General features: G+C 48.0%; 1 protein-coding gene across 1 annotated transcript in view; it reads left to right on the forward strand.

Annotated features, from left to right (window-relative positions):
- znf385d (zinc finger protein 385D) overlaps window positions 1-22,500 on the forward strand; it is a 60,596-nt gene that overhangs the window by 843 nt on the left and 37,253 nt on the right. The window contains exon 2 of the mRNA XM_030370875.1: window positions 9,674-9,822. Within this exon, the coding sequence (XP_030226735.1) occupies window positions 9,674-9,822 (149 nt within the window). The remainder of the gene's footprint in view (window positions 1-9,673; window positions 9,823-22,500) is intronic.

The following is a 22,500-nucleotide window of genomic DNA, read 5'->3' on the forward strand; positions in this document are numbered from 1 at the left end:
CTCTTTACATATAAGAAGTGAAAATGCATGGGAGAGTGGGTTTTCTATTACTCCGAAAACAATCCTGTTTGTGTGTTTATTTGTGTGTGTGTGTGTGTTTTTGTTGGTGTGTTTGTGTGTGTGTGTGTGTGTGTGCCTGTGCGCTTGCGTATGTGTGTGAATTAATGTCTGCGTATGTGTGCACTGACAAATACACTATCAGATTATTTTTGTTTATATTGATATATGTGTGTTTGTGTATGTTTGTGTTTATGAGTGTGTATCTTCTACATGCACGCTGTTGATTTATTCATGGTGTCATCATGCGTGCGCGGTCAGATGGCCTCTGCTCTATGTGGACGGGTACTGAGCTGTTTGTTTTGCGCGTTGCTTCTGCAAGGCACTCGCTGATGGACAGGTTGCTGTTAAGGTAGACACACACACAAACACAGAAAGACACGTACTGAGTGGATCTGAATGGGTGATGACACAAACAAATGAACCTACACACAACACATTCAGCACAATGCACACACATTCCACTACACACATTACGCACACATATCAACACAAACATGTACACCAACACAGGCACACACACGTATACTCACAAGCATACACACGCACCACACACTTACCCCAACACACTTATCCGAACAAACACCCTGCACACACAAACACTCATCACCTACTCAACAAAAACACACAAAATCATACCATACGCTCCCTATTAGACTCAATTCCCTTTCTCGAGATCGCGAGCTAACCTGCGTCGGCCCTGGCTGTGACCCGGCTACCATGAGCTCATCTACAGATCTCTAGAGGATGGATGCAGATAGATATACAAACACAGATACGTATATGGAGGGGGGAGGGGCTTAAGTGTGGCGCAATTCAGAAAGGTAGGTCAAGTGAGAGGAAAGAAAAGGCACTCTGAAAATGTCTGTGAATAGTCTGTGAAAAGAAAAGAACAGACCACTCGCAGAGTGAGGGAGAAAGACAGCGAGAGGCGGAGGAGACAGGAGAGAGGGGGAGGGAGGAGGGGACAGGGAGAAAGAGACAGAGAAGGGGGGAGATGGGAGACAGTAAGGGAGGGAGAGAAAGGTAGAAAGGGAGCCAGACAGAGATAGAGACAGAGAGGCCGCGAGAGAGATTCAAGAATCACAGTTGGATCAGAAAGAGACAGAAAAAGCAAGAGAGAGAGAGAGCCTCTCCCCTAAGTCTGATGAAGAGGAGACGAGGGGGTTTGGGGGGGGGGGGGTTGTGTCGTGCATTTGGGCCATCTTAAGGCGGACTGAATGCGTGAGTGGCTGCTCTTAACGCACTCTTCACATGGATGGCTTACAGTCACATCACAGGAATAATTACACCCTCATCTGGAGTGGAGCTGAGGGGGGTGGGGGGGGAGGGACAGGAGAAGGAGAGAAGAGGAGGGCGGAGGGGGAGGAAGAGGATGGGATTCTGTAGAATGTAGAAGTCTCTTCTATGTTCGGTTGGGCTTAATGTGATCTCCGGTTGCTTGTCATTTAAGGATTCTCTCAGTGCTGGGTGGAACTGTATGTGTGTGTGTGGATGTGCGCGTGTGTGTGTGTTTTTGTATGTGTGTGTGTGTGTCTCACTGTCGTAGCTGCATGTGTGTCTGTGTTGGTGTGAGAGTTTCCAGTTTGTGTGTGTGAGTGTGTTTATGGTTGTGTCTGCATGTGAGTGTCTCCTGCGTGTGTGTGTGTGTGTGTCTATAGTTGTCTCTGACTGTGGCGTCGTGTAAGCGTGGACTTATCTGTGTGTGTGTCCGTGTGTGCGTGCCTGTGTGAAGGTGTTTGTATGTGGGTGCTGGCATCTGTAGTGTATCTGAGTGTATATTTGTTCCCATGTTTGAGAGTAAATACGTGTGCACTACAAGTATGTGTCAGAGCAGACGCAATATCTAACAGAATTAAACAAGCAATAAGGTGTAGGATGGTGGTAGTGGAGGAGGAGGAGTTGGTGGTGATGGAGGTTGCGGTGACGGAGGAGGAGGTTGTGGTTGTGGTGACGGAGGAGGTTGTGGTGACGGAGGAGGTTGTGTAGGTGGGGGTTGAGGTTGCGGTGACGGAGGAGGAGGTTGTGGTTGTGGTGACGGAGGAGGTTGTGACGGAGGAGGCCACAACCAACACCACAGGTGGTGTTGGTTGTGGTGGTGTTGGTTGTGGTGGAGGTTGTGGTGGTGGAGGTTGTGCTTGTGGGGGAGGAGGTGGTGTTGCTAGAGGAGGGGAAGCTGGTGTTGGGTGGCCCCAACTCCGGTGTGAGTCTTCCCAGGGCTTCTGGAAGGAGAGCGAAGCAGAGCCGTGGCGTTGCGGGCCGCTCTCCAGGCAGCCAGACTACCGCTGTGAAGCGCACTTCTCTCACAGCGGAGGAAACCATGAGTGCACGCCACCCGGCCACTACGCGCTCCGGCGGTAATCACAACGGACTTGGGGAGCGGAATATTTTGCAACTACCGCAACTACCCCTCTCTTTCACCAGAAGTTGTGCGTTAGGGAAAGGATTAGCAAAGGAAGACATTTTCCAGAGACGGGACATTTACCGCCGAAATAAACAGGAAACAGTGACAAGAAAAGAGAGAAGAAAAAAACACGTGGGCTTTATTTCTGTGATTTTGGTTGGAATTATATGGAATGGAGAACGGTGGGAAGGTGAGGGCTGGTGGGGACAGGACGGGTGAAACAACGCAGGGACACACTGCTGGGAGACCGATCCACAGCACCACTGCTGGGAGACCGATCCACAGCACCACTGCTGGAAGTTCAGTCTTTTTCCTTTCAAATGATTGAATCACAATTAAATCACAGGAGCACGCAGGTTAACTAGAGCCCCCCCTACCCCCCACCCCACATCACCGGCTCCCGTCCCTCTCTCTTCCTCGGAGATGTTATGAATTAACAGCTGAAAATAGATCAAAACCAATAAGACCGTAATGGAATGCTCCTCCTGTTGTAGATAAAACACAGAAAGGACGCACACACACACACACACACACACACACACACACCAAACCACTCACAGTCCCCAGTGCACAGCCCTAACAACAAGCCATTATTATTTTAATAATTCATTAATTCATTTATCTGTTTGGCGTTTAATTCATTTATTTATTTCATTTTTTATGTTGGTGGTGGGCAGGGGGGGGGTTCATGTGTGTGTATGTGTCCCTGCGGATGGGGGTGTCGCGGGGCTTGGGGTTGAGTATAGCAGCGGTGTTACTGGTTAACCTCACTTTACAGACCAGGAGCCCGGGAGCTTGGATCATTTTCACAGCTGTTTTTATTATTGCACCGAGGGCACGCTGGTTAAGTGTGTGTGCAAAGCGATGCCTGTGTGTGTGTGCGTGTGTGCCCGCATTGAGTTCCATTCAAAAAGCTTTGTGGCACGACTATTGTATTGAACAATATTACAGATGCATTATTTATCTTTATTTATTGTACTTGATGGAAGTATGTTTTCTTTCCCTACGAGAGTTTTGTACTGTGTTATTGCAAAATAATTAAAAAATAATGATAACAATTTTATTTATATTTTTTATGAATCATTTTTTTTTATACATTGGTAATGTAGTCAAGGCGGGGCCCTACTGTTGTTAAGTCGGCCGACCTTAACCATACAGTGCTGGGGGAAACATTGGTGTTTGTGTGTTGAGTAGGGGGGAGTGGGGAAACTCCAAGCATTGTGTCAAGCGTTGGTGACATTTTCTGCATGCGTTCAAATACCCTTTTTAAATACTCCCTTCTCAGACAGATTAATTGGAAATGCTTTGTAAATCTATGCATGTCACACAATCAGCACACACCCTTTGAACAGCTTTTATTTTGACGTGTTTTATCTGGAGCCACGGGATTTCTCAACCCTTCTTCTCCTCCCGGTACTAGCGGAGGGTCAGCGAACACAATTAGCCAAAGCCCCCCCCCCCGCAAAACCCGTCCGCCTTAAGTGCATCTGGCTTGTCATCAGCATACCAAATAGCCTTCTTTTTTCCCTCCGTTGAACTCAAGTTTATCACATAATTGGATTTATATTTGCCCAGGGAGATGAGACGACCATCATTGTTTTTTTCTTCAAATGTCATTTTTCCTCAGTTTTCAATATGCCCCAGCCGGCGGTCCGGTCCAGCTGCTCAGGATCCCAGCCTTTCCGGACACATCTTATCTGAGGACTGGGCTGGGGGGCTGGGGGGCAGGCGGGGGGGGGGGGGGGGGCGTGCAAGAGAGCTGGTGGTGCATAGAGAGCTGGGGAAAGTGATTAATAATTCACATTCCAAACATGGCTTTTACTCTCTCCCTCGCTCTCTGCCCGTCTCTCTCTCGTCCTCAAAGCAGCGCCTCAGAAGTAAAAGAAAAAAGGGGTCGCAGCCAAGAAATTGATATAGGCCTATATTTACATATTTTTTCTTGTCGAAAGGATAAAAGTAGGACATGAAAACGGCTAGAATATTCAGGGAGAGTTTGCTGTCTGTGTCGTTACATATGACTTATTGAGTAATGTTTGCGTAGGGAAGCATTAAGCGTTGCTTACACAGAGCGATATGGAACGGCTGCCAGAGGTGTTCCAGAGATCATTTACAACTCTATTGCTCCCCCTGGGTCTTTGTTTTGAGAGTGAACTTTCAATTGAAAGATAATTACCAATAGTCACATGATTGCGCTGCAGCTGAATTCGATTTGGCCTACAGAATTAGGGGAATTCAGTTTTTTGTCTATGTAGACTTCTGGGACATTCCCAAACTGGCAGGATTTTGCGTTATAAACAAACAATAAGTGTAAGCAAATCTCCCACTTCTTCCAATCCAGGTGACAAAGGAAGTTCACACATTCAATCTCAATTCAGAGCAGTGTAAGCAGAAGTGGGGGGGGTAGCAAGCAAGACTGTTACAAGAAGTGTTTAGATCTCCCTGCGATAAGAAACCTCTTATGTCTGTTGCCCTTTGCTTTTATGTTACAACTTGGTCTACATTTGACGGTTTACTTACATCTGTCTTGCTGCCCATAGGGCAGGGAACGGCCTCCATAACGTTGATAAGGAAAACGTGTGCCAGAGACGCTGGTTTGAAAACCTTAGAACCCGAATGCCTCCAGGCCATACACGTCTCCCCTGCTGTTGGGAGTGCTCTTCTCAGCGGTTCTCTGCTGCGGACCAAACCTCCTTTCATCAGCCAGAAGTCTGGCCCTCTTTAAAGCACAGCCCTCCAGTCCTTTGGTCGTTTTTCTGAACGTGATGTTGTACTGGAACAACGCACTCCACCTTGAAATTAATATCAGTACTTTCGTAGTAGTAACAATTTGATCAAGATTAGAGATATGTAGCACGTAAATATAACAGAATATACATTTTCTACGACATGAACTGACTAAATTTGTAAAAACATCTGTGATTATTGACATTGACAAGTGAATTTCAGAGAATATCCAAGCCAAATTTCCCGAGAGGCGATATTGATTTGTTTATTGCTGGGGATCTGCAGTCGCTTAAGAATCAATTATCCCAACTTGTCTGAAGTGTGCTCTGAGAAACGAAGAGCAAGAGCAAGCGGGAAGGACAACTCCCCCGAGGGCAGGCTTCAACCCCCCCCCCCCCCCCCCCCTCCTGACCTATTGACCCTTCTGGTTTGGGTTAGAGAGAAAGGGAATATCTGTCTGGCTCGTGGGTTGCTGCCTAATGACTTCATGGATTCCAGTGCTCCGAGCTCAGCGTGTTTCTGCACGGAGTTCATTCGGGTGGTCTATTATTGTGCAGGCTTGTGATCGTGGACGCCCATCTTATCGGCCCCTTTGAAAGTTATTGTAGCCACGATGGCCGCTACGACATCGCTATGATATCTGGTCGGATGTTCGGCCTACCCTGAGGCCCTTCGGTCCAGAGCCAGGGGCCTATTATTAATGAAAGAAGGTTCAAATCCAGGGGGCCTTTTTGGACAGAATAGAACTAAAGCTAACACCCGATTTCTGAAAAGATCAGGTTAGGAGCCAGGGGCAAACTTTCGACTGATTATGTTTTGTGAGGGGCCCATTTTCGGGCGACGCTGCTGGAATGTTCCCCTGTGTTCGGACACGTCCGGGGGACATGTTCTCTGAGCGATCGCAGCCAGCACGAGATGAATCACCTTTATTTCAAAATCGTGACAGTTCAAAGGGCCCCTGCACGGAGCCCCAGGGCCCACTTTTAAAGTGGCTGCCGACATGGCGTGAGGTGAAGGCAGGGGTACAGGGCGGCCTGGTGTCATTGACGGAGGTCCAACAGTTATAACACAGAAAATACATCTGAAAAAACGAGCAGACATTCCTGGGGCAAAGAATCGAAAAACGCGCCCCCCCCGACCGCCGCCACGTCCCCCCCTCCATCAGACCGCCGTTCAGCCCGCTTCCAGCCCGCTTGAAACCGCTCCGCATTACTGAGCACGGAACATCTCGCTCCACGCTATCCGTCACCCCTGACGCATGGCACCGGCACTAATCTCCCCGTCCACACCCCCTCCACTCCCCCTCCCCCCGTCCACCTCCTGGCCTGACGTCTTTAAAAAGAACTGGCCCGGGTCCTTCGGTTGGATGACACAGGGGGTGGATGCGGGGAAGGGGGAGGGGCTTGGCCCGGCCCCCGAGCTCCTGCGGCGTGGCGTCACGCGGCATGTTGAGCCCTTTGGCGTGTGACGCCTCGACACCTGGAGGACATGTTCTCCTCGGGGCCAATCGGGCGGCAGCGCCTCGCCGGGAGACGCCGCCGCCGCGGCGCTGCTCTTTCCAACAGATGGTCGCTCTGCGGCTGACAGAGAGAGAAGGGGGGGAGAGAGAGAGAGGGGGAGGGAGAGAGAGAGAGGGGGAGGGAGAGAGAGCTAGATGGATGGAGAAAGGGCAGGGAAGAGGGGGGGGGGGGGGGAGGGAGAGCACCGTCTCTCTTGGGAGGGGGGGGAGGGAGATGGATGGAGAGAGAGAGACATGGAGAGAGGGGGAGGGCTGGAAAGGGAGGGGAGGAGGGGATGGGGAAGGATGACAGAGAGAGAAAGATAGATGGATTGGGAGAGAGGGATGGTGAAAAATGAGGGAGAGTCGAGGCAGATGACGCAGAGTGATGGATGGAGAGAGGGGCAGGGGACGGGATGGAGAGCTAGAAAGACAGAGAACCGAGAGAGCTATTTGAGAGAGTGGGAAGACAGAAGAATGGAGAGTTTTTGGGGGCCTCCTCTTGTTCTAATTTCTTTTACAACATTTAATGTTTTTCGTTATCTGGTCTTTACCGCTGCCAAGGGAAGGAAAAAAACATATTTATATGCCTCTCAACAACGATTTAATACCATATCTAGCCCAGCTTTAGGTTCCTGCTGGCCCCGAGTTGCTCGCTTGTTAAATATGCAGCGAGACAAAAAAAGAAAAATGTCCCTCTGGTTCTCATTACAGGTTTGCGAAACGACTTTTGTAATTCTTAATGTTTTCGAAGACCGCTTTAGTTCTCTGTCTCTATTTTTTCCCTTTTTGAATTTAATCTCCCATGTTTAAAGCCAGCCGTGTGCTGTTTCCAATTCCTGGGTTTATAAAGCATGTTTTTCTGGCGTGGCGTTCTCATACGACAATAAAAGTGAAGTATTTACTTTTGGTTTTAACTAGAGCAACGCATAGCGGAGCCCCCATTCTTGTCTCTGAATCATCCGAGGTGCAGCAGCACAAGCAGCAGGCATGTCCGCCGACGCTCTTAATGTGAAAGAGCACTTGTTTGGATAAGACAAACAAAATATTAAAACGTCACTGGAACAGGGAGACGCACAAGGTGGCAATTTTCATCCCAGTTAAGTGTCTTCTCCGAGAAAAGTTTTCACCGCAATCCAAACAACTTTTATTTCCATTGCAAAACTACAAAACAGGAGGTTCTCAAAATGGTCAGGGCCAAGAGTTTTCACCAAAAGCCAGCAAAATTATGTATTTCTCTCTCGAGTGCCTGCTAGATGTTTAGTGTGAGTCCATCACTCCAGACCACCATCACAGCAGAGGTCATTAAAAGGTGCTGCAGACAACATTTAACACTTTCTGCATTGCATTTGGTGCTGTCTCGCACCAGTCAATCAGCTGTCGGTAACCAATAACACTCGCAGGTATTTCCGCATGGATTATTGCTGGAGCTGGAGAAATGTAAGTGGTGGAAGCTCTCAATGTTTCTTGAGGACTTCTGCCCAGATCTGTTTTAACTGGCTTAAGAAAGGACCCATTGTTAAAAGCTGTCTGGATGTTTCCCCAATATCCCGGTACAACTATCAAATATTGGTTAAAAAAAAAAGCAAGGAGATATAGTGCTAGAAATACATTATCAAATTATTTATGGGATAGTATGCAAATTTCCCTTTATAACATTTACAGGCAATATTTATTTCTATACAGTTGATAAACTGTAATACAAATGCTAACTGTACTGTACAAATACTGTAATAAATGCGGTACATGGTCTACATACAATACTTTAATACATTCAACTTTTATAACGACTAAAGTACATACTGTAATACACACAGGACACTGTACTACAGGCACCATACGAGGATAACTCTTGCCTCGGTAGTCTCCCCATCTATATTTAATTCAGTCTGCTGTAAGGCTCCACGCGCACTTCCTTGTCGTGTCATTCCATATTGCCATTGTCAACCCTCTACTCTGGGCACCAATGTCTTCCCTTCCCCCGCTTTCCCTGAGCGTGCCTTCCCCTCTGTGTGCACATGTACGGGGTGGAGACATCTGTCTCTGGTTGGGACGGGGACAGTAGTACTAATCAACCACCACCACAGCATGACAAACAAGGGGCTGCAGTCCCTTTCCATTACATGGCCACGGATTGATCAAATATACAAATTTGCAACAAGCAGTCAAACAGCGTATGGGGATAGAAAACACGCCATATTTCCATTCTGCTGATGGGATTAGTCAGCTGTGGGATTTGTTTTCTCTTTTTTTGTGTCTTGTTTTGATTCGCACAAGTCGAGATTTAGTCATTAAATCGCATACGTACACAATATAGCAATCCAGACAAGTGAATTTATTTGTTATGACAAGAACGGGACGTTCAGTCCAGGAGACTTTTCCAGTTTTTGAAAACTCCATTACTCTAGACTAGAGAACGCCATATATATATATATATATAGTATTCCCACTGGCTGTCTGGAGGTTTTCTCTGAACATTCGTGCCTAGAAGCTACATATCTGGTAGTGGCTGTTTCAAGACCAGTATGTGATACAGTATGGGTTATTTATTAACATAACAAAGGCGGTGGATGATGAAAGGTACTGGGATCGATCCCCGATGTCCGCAGCCTTACCAGTAGACTTCCTTGAGCAAGGCGCCCATAACAGGCTCCAGCCCAAGGAAGCAAACCCCCTGAGCTTGCCTTTGCAAGACGCCTTCAGGTTGTTTTCCTTCTGGGGATGCAGGGCTGCCGGCTCCCATGGAAACGCCCCTTCAATCAGGTTCAATAAGCAGGGAACAGGTGTGTCACATCAACGCTTAATCAACAGGTTGACTTGGGACCAGCCAATCAGAGGTTTCGTAACCAGTTTACAAGTGGTGTTAGGGTTTGGTTCTCCTACCGCTGTGAGCGTCCACTGAGTGACTCGATGGTCATCAAGCACAGATAAAGTAGAGAGATGTTCTTGAAGCTAACATGTGTGCGTGTGTGTCTCTCTCTGTGCTTCAGGTAGCGCGTGTCAGAGCGGTCTCCTGCCAGCGCTGATGCGACCCTCCCACCCCATGATCCAGCCCTCGCTGGGGGGCCTCAAGCAGTTCCTCCCCTTTCCCATGAGCTCCGCCTCCGCCGCCGCCAGCCTCTTCCCTGGCTTCAGCACGGTGAGTCACACACACACACACACACACACACACACACACACACACACACACACACACACACACACACACACACACACACACACACACACACACACACACACACACACAAACACAAACACACACGTTTCCCATCCGTGTGCAGACGCATAAGAAACTCATCGCAGTGCATTGAATTAAACAGGGGCCTCAGGCGCCATTAGTTGGTTGAGTCCGTTAAAATTGTTCAGAGTTAAAATTGTTCAAAGTTAGGTTCAAGAGTTCAAATCTGAAGTTGTTAGGCTGTTAAAAATGGAAGATAGTTACGGTCATAATAACACTCCAATGCGCTGCAGTGTTATTTAGATTTGTATGAATAACCAAACACTACTAATGGTTTGGCTAATGGATGACTGTGATAAAAAATGCATTAAGTCCGATGCCCCTGCGGTCGCGACTCCCTCTCCCATTGAAGCTGGGTGAAACATAGGAAGTGTTCGCAGAGACCCAGAGTGTTAAGTGCTGGGTAACGCTACCTGCTGGGGTCGCCCTGTGAGAGCCGGATGAATGGAGTCAGTCAGTCAGAGGTTATCACGTTGTCCTCGGAGAGGATTCTCCCGTGGCAGTTGTCTTGCTGGGAGGAGTCTCACAGGAGGGACCTGCACTTCAGAGACGGACGTTGTTGTTCTTGTTGTTGTTCAACTGCAGCAGAGTCCAACCCGGTCCACCGTATGCAGTGTTGTGCTGTACGTTTTGCCGGTGACAGCACCAGCATGCGCTTTTCTAATTAGTCAGACAGATGGCTTCTCAGTAAAGCATATGTGTACTCTTCATAAAGTAAAGCAGTAAGACTAATGAAGCGTATTATGGGATGCTTTGTTGGAGTTCCGATATTGAGATGCAGTACATGGCAGTGAGTCCCAAACTCCTCCCTGCTGAGACACACCTGTGGGGGTGCTTTTCGGCCCTGAACCTACTCCATATTCTGTGCAGTGAAATAAGCAATCCATTCTCATTACCATGTCCAAAATGAGTCCAAAAAGTCAGATAACATTTCTCCATGTGTATCGATCGTCAATACGGTGTGACCCTATTCGGTGTGCAAACCCGCCCCTGGTCAAGGGTAACAGACAGGGCCTGAAGGTTGACCACTTGGTGCCGGCCCACCTGTTAGCCCCCCTGATTCCCCCCCTGCATCCTAAGGATGGGTCGTGACCCCCGGATTGAACACCACAGGTTATACAGCCCATGGACCGGATCCGAACACGGCATCGAGCGCAGTCCTGGTGAGCCGGGATCTCCTTTAACACGGCCCGTGCTGCTCTCCCAGTCTGCACTTAGGAATGCAAGGGAAATCGATTTGATCTCCCCCCAACTGTAGGAAGTGACGGGCCAATGTGCCATGTCAAGCTTTTCAGTTCGGCGTAGTCATCAATCAGAAGAAAATAAATGAATAAACAAACTAACAAATGAGGGAATAAATAAATACTGAGCAGATGAATGAACTAGGACGAGTGAATGGGATTCCTGTAGAAGCCTCAAGGCTGTGTGAAGTGCACTAGGATAGGGTTTCTATCCTAGTGCAAACCAGAAATGAAATGAAATGAATGAAATGAGGCAGATGAGGGTGTAGAAGCTGCTCAGGCCATGTGAGGTGCAGCAGGAATGAGGTCCCTTTAAAGACTGCTGGAAACCAAACCAGAAATAAATATGTAAGACAGCTGGATAAGACGGAAACACACACACACACACACACACACACACACACACACACATGGACACGCACACAAGCACCTTCATACACATACAATCATACAACTCACAGACACATGCACGCAACCATGCACGCATGACACTCAGACTTTACGGCCAGACACTAACATGTGTGCAGACACAGAATTACAGTCACAGGAAGAGATCTTTGACGTAAGGAGAAACCACACACACACACACACACACACACACACACACACGCGCACACGCAAACACGCACACACGCACGCACACGCACAGCGGCCGGGGACATATGGGGACAAGGCCAAATAGTTTGAGTGCCATGAGAAAGTTGGGCAGTGCAGCCCCCCATGCCCTCCCCTTCCTGCTAATCTGTATTTAACAGACTTTTCCACAGATAATGAGTAATGCACTGGGAAGCCTCCACACTGAGGAAAGCTGATACTGGATTAACAGCAAGCAATCACCTCTCACTCACTCTCTCTCACACACACACACACACACACACTGTGTTCAATCTCCTACTGTCGCTGTCAATCTCCGTACCCTTTCCTGCTTCATCCTAATGCTTATATCTGTCACAGCGTATAGACGCTATTTAAATAGCCAACGCAATCCACCAGCAGCGCTATTAAATAACTGGTGTATAATCATGTTGTTCTGTGCTTTTCTGTTTCCTACTTTGATCCACCGTCTTCGATCTAATAAAGTATATTATTGAAAGTGTAAGCTTTGAGCTCCTCCTTGTTTATCATCTTCATGGGAAGTGGGTTTAGCTTGAGGGTGTTTGGTTTAGCGTTAGCATAGTTGTTTTAGCAGTAGGTTTTAGTGCTAGAATGTTCGGTTTCGCGCCAGGGCATTGGTGGCTTCTTTAAGAGGGTTTGCTTAAGCATGCTTTAGCAGAGGATTTGGCACCAGTACAGTTGGTTTAGCATTTGCTTAAGCGTGAGGGCGGTTGAACTATCATGAGGGCAGTTTAATATCATGAGGGCAGTTGCCTTAGCACAACTTTTAACATTAAGAAATTGAAGCCAACCAAGCTGTTTTTTATTTATGCGAATGTATCGACCAAAAGGCACGTTCAACAGTTTTAAAGTTTTTATTTTCCTCTGTAAAACATAAAGAAGTAAAGAAATCTGAGCTGAGTTTGATTTAGGAGCTAAGCTGAAGCTAGTTTCCATCTGCACACTCCCAGCAAAAGGATAAAGCATTATCAATGACGGTGAGGTCAGATGGACTCATATGCACCGGGGGCACTGTAAACATTAATGCTCACTTTTTCACAAAATAATCCTATAGGATGTGATCACCGAAACTTTTCCATTTGTCTTACGCAACAAGTCAGTGATGGTGTGTCTTTTCAAGCACTGCGTTGGAACAGTTACATGTTTCTATTGAACTTTATGTTTAAGTTGTAAGAGATAAGAGAAACTGTGTTTTTAGTTCTAGTATTTGCATTTAAATTTACATTTAGGAGATATAGCAGATGCTTTTATCCATTTTGTCAGAGGAGAGCAAAACAATATATCGATGTCGTTGCGGTAAAGATACTCCTAGAAATAAGTGCAGAGCACTTACAATTTCTAGGTAAACCCATTCCCCGTATACAACAAAGATAGCTAGGATAAGACGCTACACAAGAGTACTATATTAAAGTGCCAGGACGTTCAACATACAATAAGTGCGTACATTAAGTGCTAGGACGTACAACATACAATTAGTGCGTAAGAGAGGTGTTTTTAGGAGGGTAAGGGAGGAGAAGGTGGGGGGGTAGGGGAGGAGGCTATGCAGAGTCCAGGTGAACTCTGAACAAGTGAGTCTTGAGTCTCTTGCGGATGCTGGTTCTGAATTCGGCAGGGAGCTTGTTCCACCATTTCGGTGCCAAAATACAATATAGTGGGTCTTGAGGGGGTATGTATCTATAATTGTAAGCGGTTTATAGGCATCCTCTGTAGAAATAAGTTCATTAATTGGTATTCTAAATATAATTCTTGTTTGACAATGTACGCCTGAAATTGTGCTTTTGAGGAGATTATATCCCTTGTGTTAAAGCTAAAAATAATACCTATTCAGGGCCATGCCTTCCTGCAGGCGTGCAAGGTGTTAAGGTGTTATTAATCCTCTTGCCAGGTCTTTGTGCGATCTTGTTCTCCACTGATCGAGGGACTCAATCTGTTTGTTAGCCTCTGGGGATCAGAAAACATGTACCAGCCGCTGCATTCCCTGTTTTTCCTCCCAGTTTGTCCAAGTCTTCCCTGCATGCTAACCCCCAATCCGTAGCCGAGGCTTAGAGGCCCCCTATTTCACCACCAGGTGTGATTCTCATTGGCCACTACTAGGCTCAAATCGACCCTATAGTGATATCACAAGGAGGACGGTATATTCCATTGTAAGATGGATAGATCAGCCTCCCAATATGTAAAGTCCACTGTAAAGGTGTTTTTATATCAGTTAAACCAAAGCCCGACCCAGCAGCGAGTCCCTTCATCTTCTCTTCGTGAATGTGATGGGAGAGGATTGAACATCCGCTGGTCTGCGTGAAAACCAACAGCGGCCCTGTTTTTTATGCCTAGCAACCAGTTCTCTTCACATGGTCTGATAAAGGATTTAAACTGCGGTCGGTTACAGCACAGACACTGAATTAATACTGGCAGTCAGTGGGCGGTATCAGATACAAGGTCACTGCTAATGCCTGTATCTAAGCCTTCGGTACGCACACGCAAGGATAGTTGTGTGTTCAGAGTGGGCGTGTTTCTATTTGCTTAAACGACTCTGTGTTCCATCCTTCAAACCTCTTTCAGATGTGAGCTTTGCCATTTTGTGTGGCTGCCATCCGATGTTTATTGCGTTTTTTATTCAGGCTTGTTCTTCTAATTCCATTCCAAACCTTTCAGCTTAATTCATTTCTTCAACAAGCAATTTCTTACTTGCTTCGAAAAGTGTTGTATTACTCTTTCAGCTAAATCAAAAGTTAGCGGCTGGCGTCACTGCCAAAAGGCCTTTGGAGCTCATCTTCATCCCCTTATCATCTTGCACACTATGACGTATTCCAAGTCCAACAGGATATTACCAATCGACCAAACACAGCCGGAAAGGTGATTTGATCTGACAGGATTTGATAGGATCATGCAAAGTAACCCAACATGTTAGCTCGCTGGCTGTGTGTCAACCAGTTGTAGGCTTTAACCAAAGATCGGTATTAAAAGCTCAGATGTGATGCCTTCTGGCGTCGGCGCGAGCTAACACCATCACAACATTTCTTCAGCTGAAAAGCAGTTTATCGTTTATTGGACATGGATGTGAGTAAGGAATACGCAGGCTCTGTAAGACCCTACTCTGTCATAACAAGTGACTAATACAATGGTGGAAATAAGCTTACAAGGCAAAACGTATTACTCATTTTCATTTCTCGCTGTGTTAAGACACATGCTAATTCAGTTGGGGTTTGGATATTTCCTATTGTGAGCTCAGCCTAATATTGAACTATTCAGGTTCGGCTTCTAGTCCATAAAAATAGCAAAAAAAAAGAGAGGGCTCAGCTTGAGTCTGATGACTCACTCACTTCAGATCTCACATGGTTCCCCTCTGCCACATGGCTCTTCCTCAACGCTTGTGCACGTAACCTCCTCCTGGTGTAGCTACAGTGTCAGGGGTTGAAGGTGGAGTTGCAACGAGGTACAGAGGGGTGGAGGAGGGGTTAGAGAGGGGAGGAGGAATCAGAGAGGGCTGGAGGATGGGGGTAGAGTGGGTTGGAGGTGTACGCAGAGAGAGGTGGAGGAAGAGAGGGGCTGAGGTTTAGAGAGGTGCGGAAAGAAAGGATTGGCGGTTGAGGAAGAGGGTGGTTAGGGGTGGTAGTGGAGGTAGAGTGGGGTGGAGGAGGGGGTAGAGAGAGTGTTGGTGGAGGTGGGTTGGAAAGGGGTGGAGGTTGAGGCAGGGAGGGGTGGAGGTGGAGCTAGAGAGAGGTGGAGGGGGTACATAGGAGGGAGCAGAGATGGGGGGGAGGTGGAGAGGAGGTCTGTAGGCTCTGAGAGAATTATCAGTCTTGTGGCTTGATGTTGTTTTCAAACAAACGAACCCCAAGTATCCCCCGCTGCTCGCATTGTAATCGGGGAAGCTATCGATCGCGGCAGCCTATCGGCGCGCTGGCAGATTGCTTTGTAATGTGACGGCGGGCCGCTGAGTGACACATGGGCACCGCTCGCTGTCTCCTCCACCCGTCCCATCTGAGTCGATGTTTATATCGATACCCCCTAATAGAAATGGACTTCTCCCTCCCTGGAAGGAAAGTACACCACGGAGCGCGCGGCCCTCTCCGGCCCGCCCGCCAGCCCGCTCTGGGACGCCCTTTCTTTAACAGGTTCCTTCCTGGGCCCCGTTCAAAGGCCTGGGTCCGGACCAGCGTTGGCACTACGTACCGCTCTGAAGAATGAACAACAACAAAGGCCGGGCGCAGTCCGGAGACTGCTTTTAACTAACAGTCCTGGTTTGATTTACACGTGTCCCATAAAGATCTAATGGACTCTATAAATCCTGCTTTCCCAGCCCCGGTCGGGGAGGGGGGGGGGGGGTTGGTTCTATCGAAAGCTCCAGAGCGCCCGACTGACCCTCCTCTGTGCCAGCTGTCTGTTAGCGAGTCGCACCTGGCAGGCCCGGAGAGCGCGGGGAGAGGGAGGCGGGCAGAGCGGGAGAGGGGATGGAGAGTGGAGCAGAGTTCATATCAGTCTAATGCGCCACAGACAACAGCAGCGCCCTATCTTTCAGCTGGAGCTCTGAGGCGTTTTAACCCCCAGGCCCTGAGAGTAGGGGGGCGGGCAGGCTTATGTTTTCCAGGCTCGTCTTCATATGTTTTCCCATGGTAATATCTCCCCTCTCTCTCTCTCTCGATCTCTCGATCTCTCTTTCTCTCATCGCTCTCTCTCTCTCTCTCTCTCTCTCTCTCTCTCTCTCTCTCTCTCTCTCTCTCTCTCTCGATCTCTCGATCTCTCTTTCTCTCATCGCTCTCTCTCTCGCTCTCTCTCTCTCTCTCTCTCTCTCTCTCTCTCTCTCTCTCTCTCTCTCTCTCTCTCTCTCTCTCTCTCTCTCTCTCTCTCTCTCTCTCTCCACCTTCCACCTTCTGGAGGCCTGCCAGCAGATCTTTCCAGGGAGGAATGTGGAGATAATAGTGAGGAGATTTAGCTTGGGTTTGTGTCTTGTGTTGTAAGGAGCAGGGATGTTCACATAGCTCCTCTTTCTTTCACCAAACTCAAACAGAAAACATGTCTTAACCAGAGACAGAGAGAACCGGCTGTGTACTGCAGTGTTTGTTTCAATGTAACTTTAACAAATAAAAACAACATCTGCTGATACTCTGTAATGACATCTGTATTTTATAATATTAAGTCACGAAGCAGATGTTTTAATCCAAAGCAGCAGAAAGTGTTGTTGTTGTTGTTGTTGACTCATGCCATTAATTAGCAGGTACGGGTTAGGGCATCTCGCTCAAAGAGTCCTACAGGTACATTCTAGTCCCCCCAAAGGATAAAGGCTTGTTTTGTTCGATCCGCTACAGTCAATTGAACAAACCAACCAAAATGGAGCCACATTCTGGTATTTTCCTCCTTTGCTAATCTGAGTGACAGCAGGTGCATGATTAAACGATATTTGTCACACATAAAACATGCTGTGTACAATGCCTGTAGTTCTGGTTGCTAGGTAGCGTGCCCCATAGCGGCACTTGTGAGTTAACTAGTCATAATAAAGTGCCAGGTTGCGGCTGTTAGGTATTTTAATAATGGTGGAGGTTTAGTGTGGTGATGGATGCTGTCGTCATGACAACATGCCATGATAGGTTTCCAAGAGAAACACCACTTGCATCATCATCTCGACCATCATCACCCCAAACAACCCCATGACAAAGACCATCACCGTCACCTCCACCACATGACCAGAAACAACCACATGACCACAACCATCATCTCTAGCACTTCCACCCCCACCCTCAACACCACCACAGGCCTCACCACCAACATCCCAAAATCTGGCCCCAGGAATGGCATGGAATGGAGATTTAATAAGACGTTCAGAAGAAAAGAAAGGTTGTTCCCCCTTTTCATGAAGTTTGTAGCAGCTGCCGTTGGAATTTGGAACATGAAATTAAAACATGAATACAGAACTTAATAGCGATGGCCTTCTGACCCTCATTTTATAGACTGTAATGTTAAACGCAGAACACAATCTAATCACCAGTGTGTGTTCTGTGTAGAAGGATCGTGAATAGCTCAGGAACACTGGGAATGGAAAATAACGGCCTCTTAACCTTCATTTTATGAGCATGAAATATGAGGCAAGCACTGCACAATATTTAGCACTAGATAATCTAATGTTTAACGTGTTTGACTCCAAGCCAAGAGGTTCTGGTATACAATATGTCTGCATGCTACATTTAGATGCTCTCTGGCAGGAGATCTCACCCCTTAATGAGCTGTCTCTGTATTCACTGTCCAACCATTACCTGCTCCTTATCGACCAGCAACCAAGCCGCCAGAAGGAAAAGCTATTTTAATCTTTCTGCAAACCACGTTGATTGCAACGTTCCTGAAAGTACATTCAATATCAATTTTTCCAGATACATGTGGGTTTGAACTGCTTGTTGCACTTTTGATGCTGTTTCGGTGCTTGAGGGAATGGAATGGAGGTAGTTTATACTCTGTTATTGCGATGTGGCTTTACGATGTATAAGCCCTATACATCCATTGTGCGCTTCTTTGCGACCTATGGCCATAATCTCATTTCCTGTAACATGCCGGCATATATCCTGTATCAATACATTAACATGTTATGTGAACATAATCTTCTGAACAATCCCAGAATGATTTATACTTGGCTCCTGTGATAAGAGCGGGACGCTGTGATGTGGAACATTAATGTGTACAGTGTAAGCACAGTTCATGTTGCTTATGAGACTGAGCTCTATGCAAAGTGTTATTTACAGAAACCCAGATGGGGATTAAGTAGGCTTGGTCATTAACTAATTGATAGATAATTATTATTAAGCCGGCTTATACTCCAAACCATAGCCGCACTCGTCGCCATAACGACGTTACATGAATTGATGTATATTCGATTACCAACCCTTTATTATTATTAGGAAGGGCTTTTTGGTATCTTTTGGCCATGTTTAAACATTGAAATAGCTGCTTAATTCGTTCATTATTAGAACCATTCTTAAACCATTACCCCCCCCCCCCCTTTCCACACTCTTATTTCTTGGACGCAACTAACAAGTGTGAGCGCCAGAATGGAAAACAAAATTCCGGGGAGAACCCCAGTACATATAATAAATATGACCACCATTAAAACAACCACTTACTTTAAAGTCTGTGTCTGTCGGTCTTGCTGATTCTGTTCAGCATGTATCAAAGTGCTACGATAGCGTTCTCCTAAGGTTCATATCTGTAATTAATAATTAAGTTATTCCATGTTTGGCCACGACACTTTGATGATGGCTACTGTCACCTCAACTGAAGCATTGTTGTAAAGTGCTCTCGGGCCGAGAAATGTCTTGCACACTTACATATATAGTCGTATTCCTCCCTTGGATATTACCGGGATATTTAGCGACATTAGACCTAACCATTGACCTGCGGGATGCAAACATGCATTGAATAAAAAGCGTATATTTCCTTTCATTCAAAGAACCGATGCTTTCAAATACTAAATTGAGGTTAGATTACTTAACTGTACCGTACGAACGGATTTACAAACACTTGAATATTCGGGCTCGGGCTGGCCCTATTATTGACATGCCACCGTAGTCACTGTCTAACCCCCCCCCCCAAATGTCCTTTCTCAGTATCCCCTGAAGGTCATTTAATATAAAAGTGTCTCGTAAAGTAGATAGAAACGTCCGACCCAAACATCTCCCCTCGCTGGACGCCTCAGCAGACACGTGACAGGGTATCTGTTCTTCACATTACCTCACCATGTGTTTCTTTACACGGGGCACCGACAGTATGTCCGCCTTTACACTCCATCTGGACACGTTTACACTGTCCTGCGCCACTCTCTGACACCACGCCGATCCCCATTAGGAACAGGCTTGTGTTGTCATCAAGGGGTTTCGTTCCCGGGCACAGTGGTGTGTGGATGTAAGCTGCTCTGCCCCAGACTACTTTATATGGTCGTGTTGATTTGAAAAACAAAGCAGCTAAAACAAGAGACATCTGAGAGAACAGAAAAGCAAAACAAAACTGCTCTTTCTCTGGTTCCTCTTTGTCACACGCAAACCGCCCATCCGTCGGCACGGCCTTTCAGCGCCTGCATGACGTGCAGCCCCACGCTGGGATTCAGTCTCAAGTGGTTCCGTGTGTTGGTGGCAGGGGGGGGGGGGGGATAGCATTGCTCTGCACCTGCGGACACCACTTTGTTCTCTGCCTAATGAAAAGCACATTGTTCAGCCTTCAGGGGGGGAGAGTTTGGCGGAGTCGCTTCGCACGGTTGGAGACACTCGGGCGGGGTCCTCGGCGGATTTATGAGAGGGCCGCCCTCTCCCCCCAGGACTAGATCTGAGTGTGTGGATCAGAGAGGGCCGCGGCGGGGACTGGGCGGTCTAGTGGTTGTAACGCCATGGGCGTCGTCATCACCTAGACAAACGCAATCTTGTTTCTGGGGTGTTAAGGGGGGGGGGTTACGTGCCCTTTTCTCGTGCACTGTTTGAGTTGGTGGTCTTGAAGGCCCCTCTCCGTGTGAGTGTTGGCGCCCCGCACGGCCCCGAAGAGAACCAGCCTCCCCACAAGGGGGCTGCGATTGAAATCGTGAGATCTTGTGATTGTTATTACGTGCTTAAGCAGTGGCTGTCAGGAGATCTGTTCCGCTCTTTAGCGAAGCCAATGAGCTTTCCCGTGGCTTAGCGTACGCCTCGAATTAATGTCTGTTCTAAACGCTGAGAGGCTGCTGAGGCTGTATAGCAAAAAATTGTTGTTTACCACTTCATCATTGTTGTTGTTGTTAATCATTGACAAACGGCCTGATTGGCTTGTCACAGAATATCTACTTTGGAAGGAAGTGGAAAATGTGAATTGTAGCAATCACCTGGAAAATCGGATTTCCTGAGAGCACCTCCGGGCATGCGATGCCTTGGCAGGAGAACGGGACCGTATGAGCGGCCAATTAGAATACGGCTGGCTGATCTGGATCCAGCAGAGCCACTGTGATGGGCCAGACTGGAGAGAGATTAGTACAACCAGCACCAGGTTGGATCCAAGGTGAAATCAGAATAGATTTGAACACCGGGGGGTCAGTGTTCGATTCTGCTCAGATTTCTCCTCCGTCGTCGCCTCCTCTATAAACTGTGATTTACAAACGCAAGCCGTCTTTTCATCTGGATTATCAAGGCCCGTTGATCTACTTATCTGTTACCTCTACACCGATCCCCAGAGTAAAGTTTTAGAACAGTGCACTTACTTTGCCAACTCTTGAGTCTTATTGACCAAGATCAGCTTGTGTGAGCTAAGTACGTTTACATCGCCCCAGGGCCTGTGAGGGAGGGGGCTTTGTAGTGCGTGAGATCCATCGCTGCAGGTTCTAAGGTCCGCAGGTGGCTCTTGCATCTTTACGATCTAAGGCCATTGATTTCCGGGATAAGAGGTTTGGGTGGGGGGGAGGGGGGGGGGGGGGGTTGGCAATCACCCCACCTCTGATTACAACTGGCTCTGTTGAATATTCACAGGTGAATATTAGCGGAAGACGGATTGCCTCATCTTGGTTTTTCATCGAGCGCCTCCGTGAGCGGGACGCCGCGGGTGTCCGCCGAGCGCTTTGATATCATGATGGATTAGCAATTTACCCCGGCAGGGAATTTTTGCAAAAAAAAAAATCAAAAACCCTGCTATCCGGAAAGAGCGTCCGCAGGAGCTCAGCTGCTTCGCCGAGGGAGGCTGATTTATATGCAGCCGATAATAAAACGCAGAAACACTTTGAATGCAGCGACGTAGCACTCTCCTTCCTCGGCCTGTCACGCATTCCTGGCACACGGCGCGCTCAGAGTGCTTTAGATGGACGCACTCTGGCACTAACCAAACACACTTGTACTCACACACTCACACACTCGTACTCATACAGTCGTACAGTCATACAGTCACACACTCGTCCTCTCGGTCGTACGGACCTCATTAGGCAAAACAGCGACATCCCAGCGCTATAAAGGGTTTTGTGTTGTGTTTTAAACAGCCTGCGCGGTGTAATCAGGCCATTATCGACACAGCCGTGCGCGCCTCCCCCACCGGGGGGGAGGGGGCCGGGGTGGGCTGAAGAGCCGCAGGTGGATGGAGGTGAACAGATGCTGCATTTTTGTGTTTTTTTTTATGTCCTCATCTCAGGGGAGACAGAGACAGGCAGGCGGCGTGCCTCAGGGGAGACTGAGGGACAGGGAGAGAGAGACTCTACTGAACCCCTCAGCCTCGCCACCTCCCATCAGGCACCTCGCTCACCACCACCACCCCCCATACCACCACCTCCCATACCACCACCTCCCTCACCACCACCACCTCCCTCACCACCACCACCACCTCCCATACCACCACCTCCCTCACCACCACCACCTCCCTCACCACCACCACCACCTCCCATACCACCACCTTCCTCACCACCACCACCTCCCTCACTACCACCGCCTCCCTCACTACCACCACCTCCCTCACTACCACCACCTCCCTCACTACCACCACCTCCCTCACTACCACCACCTCCCTCACCACCACCACCTCCCTCACTACCACCACCTCCCTCACTACCACCACCTCCCTCACTACCACCACCTCCCTCACTACCACCACCTCCCTCACTACCACCGCCTCCCTCACTACCACCGCCTCCCTCACTACCACCACCTCCCTCACCACCACCACCTCCCTCACCACCACCACCTCCCTCACTACCACCACCTCCCTCACCACCACCACCTCCCTCACCACCACCACCTCCCTCACTACC

The sequence above is a fragment of the Gadus morhua genome, chromosome 11 (assembly GCF_902167405.1).
Source record: "Gadus morhua chromosome 11, gadMor3.0, whole genome shotgun sequence".
NCBI lineage: Eukaryota > Metazoa > Chordata > Actinopteri > Gadiformes > Gadidae > Gadus > Gadus morhua.